The sequence below is a fragment of the Ursus maritimus genome, unplaced genomic scaffold (genome assembly GCF_017311325.1).
Source record: "Ursus maritimus isolate PB19 unplaced genomic scaffold, ASM1731132v1 scaffold_12, whole genome shotgun sequence".
NCBI lineage: Eukaryota > Metazoa > Chordata > Mammalia > Carnivora > Ursidae > Ursus > Ursus maritimus.
Window position 1 is genome coordinate 990057 of NW_024423564.1, and position 9648 is coordinate 999704.

The following is a 9648-nucleotide window of genomic DNA, read 5'->3' on the forward strand; positions in this document are numbered from 1 at the left end:
CAGCTAAAGGGAGACATGGAACTCCTCATGCACAGTCAGAAGATACCAGCAGACATACCCAAACTGGTCATGGACAAGCCACCAGGACACAGTCCAGCAGGGCTACAAGGAGATCCAGTGTCAGTGAGTCCAGTGACACTGAATGGCACTCAGGTGTCCCACAGGCACACACAGGATCCTCTCATGGCCACACTGGATCTCTACAAGGAGAGTCGGGAACAACAACTACAGGGAGACAGGGAACTACTCATGCACAGTCAGGAGATACCAGTAGATGTTCCCAAACCAGTGATGGACAAACCACCAGGACAGCATCCAGTAGGGCTACAAGTAGGAGATCTACGGGCAGTGAGTCCAGTGACACAGAGGGGCACTCAGGAGTCTCCCAGACACACCCCGGATCCTCTCATGGCCACACAGGATCTCAACATGGAGAGTTAGGATCCACAGCTAAAGGGAGACAGGGAACTAGTCACGCACAGTCAGGAGACACCGGTAGACGTGCCCAGTCGGGTCATGGACAAACCATCAGGACAGCATCCAGTAGGAATGCAAGAAGGACACCCAGTGTCAGTGAATCCAATGACACTGAAAGTCACTCAGGAGTCTCACAGACACACGCAGAATCCTCTCATGGTCACACTGGGTCTCAACGAGGAGATTCAGTATCCACAGCTAAAGGGAGACATGGAACTCCTCATGCACAGTCAAGAGATACCAGCAGACATACCCAAACTGGTCATGGACAAGCCACTGGGACACAGTCCACCAGAGCTACAAGAAGGAGATCCAGTGTCAGTGAGTCCAGTGACACTGAAAAGCACTCAGGTGTCCCACAGACACACACAGGATCCTCTTATGGCCACACTGGATCTCAACAAGGAGGCTCAGGATCCACAGTTCGAGGGAGACAGGGAACTATGCATTCACAGTCACAAGACACCAGTAGAAATGTCCAGTCAGGTCATGGACAAGTATCCAGGACAGAATCCAGTAGCACTGCAAGACGGGGATCTAGTGTCAGCGAGTCCAGTGACACTGAAAGGCACTCAGGACTCTCACAGGCACACACAGGATCCTCTCATGGCCACACTGGATCTCAACAAGGGGACTCGGGATCCACAGTTCTAGGGCGACAGGGAAGTGCACATGAACAGTCAGGAGATACCAATAGACATGCTCAGTCGGGTCATGGACAAACGACAAGGGCAGGGTCCAGTAGGACTGCAAGAACAGGATCTAGTCTCAGTGAGTCCAGTGACACTGAAAAGCACTCAGGGGTCTCACAGACACACGCAGAATCCTCTCATGGCCACAGTGGATCTCAACAAGGAGACTCGGTATCCACAGCTAAAGGGAGACAGGGAACTACTCATGCACAGTCAGGAGACATCAGTGGACATGCTGGGTCTGGGCACGGTCAAGCCACCAGGACAGAAAGCAGTAGGACAGCAAGAAGGGGATCTAGTGTCAGTGAGTCCAGTGACTCCGAAAGACACTCAGGAGTCACACAGACAGATGCAGGATCCTCTCATGAACACACTGGATCTCTACAAGGAGAGTCAGGATCCATAACTAAAGGGAGACAGGGAACTACTAATGCACAGTCACGAGACACCGGTAGAAATGTCCAGTTGGATCATGGAGAAGCCACCAGGAGAGAATCCAGTAGCACCGCAAGAAGGGGATCTAGTGTCAGTGAGTCCAGTGACACTGAAAGGCACTCAGGAGTCTCCCAGACACACACAAAATCCTCTCATGGCCACACAGGATCTCAACATGGAGAGTCAGGAGCCACAGCTAAAGGAAGACAGAGAACTACACATGCACAGTCAGGAGATACCAGTAGACATACCCAAACTGGTTATGGACGAGCCACTGGAACACAGTCTAGTAGAGCTACAAGAAGGAGATCCAGTGTCAGTGAGTCCAGTGACACTGAAAGACACTCAGGAGTCCCACAGACACATGCAAGATCCTCTCATGACCACACTGGATCTCAAAAAGGAGAGTCAAGATCCACAGCTCTAGGAAGACAGGGAACTACATATAAACAGTCAGGAGATACCAACAGATATGCTCAGTCAGCTCATGGACAACCCACCAGGGCTGGATCCAATAGGACTGCAAGAACGGGTACTAATCTGAGTGAGTCCAGTGACACTGAAAGTCACTCAGGAGTCTCACAAACACACGCAGGATCCTCTCATGGCCACAGTGGATCTCAACAAGGAGACTCAGTATCCACAGCTAAAGGGAGACGGGGATCTACCCATGCACAGTCAGGAGATGCCAGCAGACATATCAACACCAGTCATGGACAAGCCACTGGGACACAGTCCAGTAGAGCTACAAGAAGGAAATCCAGTGTCAGTGAGTCCAGTGACACCGAAAGGCACTCAGGAGTCCCACAGACACATGCAGGATCCTCTCATGACCAGTCTGGATCTCAACAACGAGAGTCTGGATCATCAGCTACAGGGAGACATGGAACTCCTCATGCACAGTCAGGATATACCAGTGGACATACACAAAATGGTCATGGACAAGCCACCGGGACACAGTCCAGCAGGGCTACAAGGAGATCCAGTGTCAGTGAGTCCAGTGATACTGATTGGCACTCAGGTGCCCCACAGACACACACAGGATCCTCTCATGGCCACACTGGATCTCAACAAGGAGATTCGGGAACAACAGCTACAGGGAGACAGGGAACTACTCATGCACAGTCAGGAGATACCAGTAGACGTTCCCAAACCAGTGATGGACAAGCCACCAGGAGAGCATCCAGTAAGGCTACAAGTAGGAGATCTACGGGCAGTGAGTCCAGTGACACAGAGGGGCACTCAGGAATCTCCCAGACACACACAGGATCCTCTCATGGCCACACTGGATCTCAACATGGAGAGTTAGGATCCACAGCTAAAGGGAGACAGGGAACTACTCACGCACAGTCACGGGACAGCAGTAGACATGCCCAGTCTGGTCATGGACAAACCACCAGGGCAGGATCCAGTAGGACTACAAGAAGGGGATCTAGTATCAGTGAGTCCAGTGACACTGAAAAGCACTCAGGAGTCCCACAGACACACGCAGGATCCTCTCATGGCCACACTGGATCTCAACATGGAGAGTCAGGATCCATAGCTAAAGGGAGACAGGGAACTACTCATGCACAGTCAGGAGACATCAGTGGACATGCTGGGTCTGGGCATGGTCAAGCCACCAGAACAGAAAGCAGTAGGACTGCAAGAAGGGGATCTAGTGTCGGTGAGTCCAGTGACACTGAAAGGCACTCAGGCATCCCACAGACACACACAGGATCCTCTCATGACGACACTGGATCTCAACAAGGAGAGTCAAGATCCACAGCTAAAGGGAGACAGGGAACTAGTCACGCACAGTCAGGAGACACCAGTAGACATGCCCAGTCGGGTTATGGACAAACCATCAGGACAGGATCCAGTAGGAATGCAAGAAGGACATCCAGTGTCAGTGAATCCAGTGACACTGAAAGTCACTCAGGAGTCTCACAGACACATGCAGAATCCTCTCATGGCCACACTGGGTCTCAACAAGGAGACTCAGTATCCACAGCTAAAGGGAGACATGGAACTCCTCATGCACAGTCAGAAGATACCAGCAGACATACCCAAACTGGTCATGGACAAGCCACCAGGACACAGTCCAGCAGGGCTACAAGGAGATCCAGTGTCAGCGAGTCCAGTGACACTGAATGGCACTCAGGTGTCCCACAGACACACACAGGATCCTCTCATAGCCACACTGGATCTCAACAAGGAGAGTCGGGAACAACAGCTACAGGGAGACAGGGAACTACTCATGCACAGCCAGGAGATACCAGTAGACATTCCCAAACCAGTGATGGACAAGCCACCAGGACAGCATCCAGTAGGGCTACAAGTAGGAGATCCAGGGGCAGTGCATCCAGTGACACAGAGGGGCACTCAGTTATCCCACAGACACACACAGGATCCTCTCTAGGCCACACCGGATCTCAGCAAGGAGACTCAGGATCCATAGCTCTAGGGAGACAGGGAACTACTCACGGACAGTCAGGAGATGCCAGGGGACATGCTGAGTCTGGGTACAGTCAAGCCACCAGGACAGAAAGCAGTAGGACTGCAGGAAGGGGATCCAGTGTCAGTGAGTCCAGTGACACTGAAAGGCCCTCAGGAGTCCCACAGACACAGGCAGGATCGTCTCATGTTCACACTGGATCTCAACATGGAGAGTCAGGATCCACAGCTAAAGGTAGACAGCGAACTATTCATCAACAGTCAGGAGATAGCACTAGACATGCCCAGTCTGGTTATGGACAAGCCACCAGGACACAATCCAGTAGAACTGCAAGAAGGGGATCTAGTGTCAATGAGTCCAGTGACACTGAAAGACATTCTGGAGTTGGACAGACACATGCAGGATCCCCACATGGCCACAGTGGATCTCAACATGCAGAGTCACGATCCACAGCTAAAGGGAGACAGGGAACTACTCATGGACACTCAGGAGACATCAGTGGACATGCCCAGTCTGGTCATGGACAAGCCACCACGACAGAATCTAGTAGGAGCGGAATAAGGGGATCTAGTCTCAGTGAATCCAGTGACACTGAAAGGTCCTCAGGAGTGTCACAAAGACACTCAGTTTCTAGTCATGGGCATTACGGGTCTGTCCCCAAACACACAGTTACTGATACAACTAGAAGGTATGAATCTAGCACTGAACAGTCAGGAGATAGTTCTAAGCATTCTATCATAGATCAAGGGTGGACATCAATTCAGAAGCAACCAGTTTCTGGAAGTTCACAGAATTTTGGATCCTCCCATGAGCTGACAGGAGACAAATCTACATACTCAGGCTCTGTCCAGGGGCAGACCACATCTTCCCATGGGCAATTAGGAACTGGCACAATAGAGAGACATGGGTCCAGCCATACACAGTCACATGATACCCATGGGCAGTCCAAGGACAGCATAAGGAAACAGTCACATAGCAGTCATCACCAATCTAGAGTAAGTCATTCTCAGTCACAGATTAGTGGAAGACAACATGGATCAGGTCAAGGTTGGAAACATGGCAGTTATGGAAGTGCAGAATATGACTATGGGCAGTCTGGGTATGGACCTTCTGGGGGCAGCAGAACAAGCAGCCGCAATGCTAGCCCTTTGAGGTCATTGGATAGAGCTGCAAACAATCAAGTGTCTACACACGGACAATCAGTTTCTCGATTTGACCATACAGGATCAAAAGCAACTGAAATAATAGGAAGACAAAGTTCAAGTCATGGACAGTCAAGTGATTCCCATAATCAGTCTGGATCCAATGTAACTAGAAGACAGGGATCTATTCATGGGCATTCAGTAGTAAGTCATGAACAATCAAATGACACCCATGTTCAATCTGGAAGATGGGGATCTATTACTCATAAGCAGTCAAGCAACCATTCTATATCCAGCCATGGACAGTCCATATCAGCTCACAGCTGTTCAAAATCTAATTCAACTCAAAGGCATGGATCCCATAGTGATAATAAAGAACATTCAGAAGATTGGGGGAAACAGATTCATGAACCATCAGGGTCTAGTCATGGACAGTCAGAATTCAATACTATAGGTATATATGGATCCAGCCAGCAGCATTTGGGAGATACATCTTCTCATGAGCAGGTAAGATCCAGCACAAGTTTAGTAAGACAGGGATTAAGTAATAGACAATCAGGAGACATCCAAGGTGAATCTGGATCCAGCACTAATGAAAGACAAGTATATAGCCATGGACTATCAAGTGACAGCTATGGGCAGTCAATTGACAGCAGAAGCAGAAGTCAAGGATTCATTTCTAGTCACTCTCATGATAGTCAAGACCTTACAGGAACTGAAGAATGTGGGTATAAATATTCATCAAGCAGTACAATCATGTGGACGGGGGAAAAGCAAAAGCAAGGGCCTGAATCAAGTTTGTTAGGAAGCACCAGAATATATAGTCAGGATGTGGATGATAAGCAGGCAAGAAACATGGATGCCAGAGGTTGCCATAAAAGGGAGAGAACAGACTCAGGTTCCTTTCACTTAGATAGCAAAACTCCACTCTATGAATATGTCCAAGAACAAAGGTATTATTACTTTGAATAATCATTTGAAGCCAACAGAAAACAAACTAACTCAAGATAAGAACCAACCCGAGAAGAAATGAAAATACAACATGGAATTAAATTATTTACCGTGATCCTTTCTTTTGTTAGTGGGGGCATATGCCTGTTCTTTTATTTAACTGTAGCACTGTACTCTATTCCTCTCATTCGGTGTGGGTTGTTTTTCTTTTTTTTTTTTAAGTCTCCATAAAAAAAAAAAAAGACTCCATAATCACTAAGCTCTTTGGATAGAAAACAGTGAATGGAAGAAGTAAATAGCACTTGGAACTATATTCAGAACTATATGACAAAATGATTTGAGTGCTTTGGGATAAAATAATCATTTTTTTAAAATGTCTGAAACTCAGATTTTGGACTTTCCAGATTGTATTTTAATTGACCATTGACAAACCTATCCAGGGAGCTAAGGAACATGATTTTGGAGCCAAAATTTCTCTAATAATATTGTAACACATTCCATGTCCTGAGCAAAGAATGTTGTAGTAGTTGAAGAGTCAGAATATTTGCATCTTTTGTGCCACCACTGGAACTTCATATTACTACTTTTGAATTTATTGTCATGACCTCCTATATTGCATAAAAATTGTCAATAAACTTTCTAACAAGGTATAGTTGCTCTTCTTTTTCGTCTTCACAAACAAACATAGCTCCCTGCCATGGGATCATATGAACATTTCTTTTTTAATTTTATTTTATTTAAATTCAATTAATTCACATATACTGTATCATTAGTTTCAGAGATAAAGTTCAGTTATTCATCAGTTGCATTATGACGCCCAATGTTTATTACACACGTGTCCTTTTTAATGCCCGTCACTCAGTTAACCCATCCTCCCACCTACCTCCCCTACAGCAACCCTCAGTTTGTTTTCCATAGTTAAGAGTCTCTTATGGTTTGCCTCCCTCTCAGTTTTCATCTGATTTTATTTTTCCTTCCCTTCCCCTATGATCCTCTTTCGTTTCCTAAATTCCACATATGAGTGAAATCATATGGTATTTGTCTTTCTCTAACTGACTTATTTTGCTTAGCATAATTCCTTCTAGTTTCATCCATGTCATTGCAAATGGCAAGATTTCATTCTTTTTGGTGGCTGAGTGATATTCCAGTGTGTGTGTGTGTGTGTGTGTGTGTGTGTGTGTGTGTGTGTGTTTACATACCACATCTTCTTTATTGATTCATCTGTCAATGGAAATCTGGGCTTTTTATTTACTTTGGCTATTGTGGACACTGCTGCTATAAATATTGCATTTTCTTCCACTTTCACTTTTGAAATTCAAATTAAAGTGAAATTCATCAAGGGTGTTCAAGATCACAAGCCCCTATTTGGGGCAGAAGTTTTATGAAAAAACAAAACACAAGCTGAATTTTCTGATTAGGCTCAGAATATATTCAATTTACTTTTAAATATTTTAAGAAAGCCTATACAAACTTTGATCACTGTGCTATGTGATCAACAGTACACTAGTCATATTAGTTAATTAGTGAAAGAAAAGAAAATAATTGTTATACTATAAATGTACACATAAAAAATAACTGAATATGTGGTAGTTAACCCTAAATAGTAATCAATTCATACATATCTATCCATCACCATTCATTCTCTGAATAAACACTAATTATCAAAGCATCATTAGAAATTGCTGCTATAAACATTAGGGTGCATGTGCCACTTCAAATCACTACATTTGTATCCTTTGGGTAAATACATAGTAGTGTAATAGCACCAATGTCCACAATAACCAAAATATGGAAAGAGCCCAGATATCCATTGACAGATAAATCAATAAAGAAGATGTGGCATATATATATATACAATGGACTATTACTCAGCCACCAAAAAGAATGAAATCTTGCCATTTGTAATGACATGGATAAAACTAGAGGAACTATGCTAAGAAAAATAAGTCAGTTAGAAAAAGACAAATACCATATTATTTCACTCATATGTGGAATTTAAGAAACGAAAGAGGATCATAGGGGAAGGGAAGGAAAAATAAAATCAGATGAAAACAGAGAGGGAGGCAAACCGTAAGAGGCTCTTTACTATGGAAAACAAACTGAGGGTTGCTGGAGGAGGGGTGGGGGGGGGAATGGGATAACTGGGCAATGAGTATTAAGGAGGGCACTTGAAGTAATGAGCACTGGGTGTTGTATGCAACTCATGAATCACTGGATTGTATCCCTGAAACTAATAATACAGTACACATCAATTAAATTGAACTGGGTGATGGGCATTAAAGAGGGCATGTGATATGATGAACACTGGGTGTTATACTGAACTAATGAATCATTGAACATTTTATCAAAAACTAATGATGTACTATACCTTGGCTAATTGAATTTAAAATAACTAACTAATTAATAACAAAAATTTTAAAAAACAAAAAACCACCAATAGTAATTGAAATATTGGTAAGGGGAGCTAAAATGGCAGAGTAGTAGGAGGACCCTATGCTTGCCACATCCCTTAAGGCAGCTGAATAAATATACAATCATTCTGAACACCTAAGAAATCAATCTGAGGACTAACAGAACAAAGTGCACAACTTGAGGGAGAAGAGACCATATCATGGAAGGTAGGAGGTGCAGGGATGTGATTTGGGGGAGAAAAGGATCACAGGTACTGTGGAAGGGAGGGAGTCCTGATCATGGAGAAAGGTGATAGAGAGACAGAGACAGAGAGACAGACAGCAGCACACAGGAGTTCACATAAGGAAAACACTTCTCCAAAGCCATTGACTGGAAAAATGAGAGGGGCTGATTATCAAGAGATTTTACAACCAGTGGAGCTCAAAGGCTGGAGTTTTAGAGGTCTGTGCCATGGCTGGTATTGAGTCTGGCAGGCCCTGCAGTGCTCCTGTGGAGAAGGAGGGCAAAGGCATGGGAGCAGATGGCATGATCTGAGGGTCCCCTGGGTTGCACTGAAAGAGATGTTTCCCCCTTCCTGGAGTGATCTGGGAGAGGTGGCATTGCCTCTCAGGGGAAAAAAGAGCCAGCAGTTGACACTGTGTTCCCCCATCCTTAAAGCATAAGTCAGACTCAGCTGCTGAGGACAGGTAACCCGGACACCGGCTTTTTGCTGCACTTCACTCTAAACTCGGGGCCCCTGCATATTGGTGCAACTGTCCTTCCGGAACAAATCTACACCAACCCTGCACAGCAAGACCCTCCCCAAGAGGACCAGTGTGGGTCCATGCCATGCAATTTTCCTAAACTCTGGAGTTTTGAAACTCAGATGGCCTGTCCGGGATAAAACAGGCGCACTGCACTGCCAGGCAGGCAGATGTCCACGACACATACAGGGTGAAGGCAGAGATCTGAGGAGCACCTGGGACATACAAGGGGAGATTGTTCACTCTCCTGTGAGGGCTTCCCAAATAGCAGGTACAAACTCTCCTCTCTGGGGATGACAGAGAGGCTGGCACCATTGTTCTCCCTCTCTCAATCATCAGCACTATTGACTTCAGTGAGC

The 9648-nt window shown here is 45.6% G+C and overlaps 1 protein-coding gene across 1 annotated transcript in view; it reads left to right on the plus strand.

Annotated features, from left to right (window-relative positions):
• LOC103667593 (filaggrin-2-like) overlaps positions 1 to 9429 on the plus strand; it is a 15045-nt gene extending 5616 nt beyond the window's left edge. Inside the window, exons 3-4 of the mRNA XM_040626710.1 lie at positions 4 to 6136; positions 9204 to 9429. Coding sequence (XP_040482644.1) covers positions 4 to 6136; positions 9204 to 9429 — 6359 coding nt within the window. The remainder of the gene's footprint in view (positions 1 to 3; positions 6137 to 9203) is intronic.
• Positions 9430 to 9648: the final 219 nt, after the last annotated feature.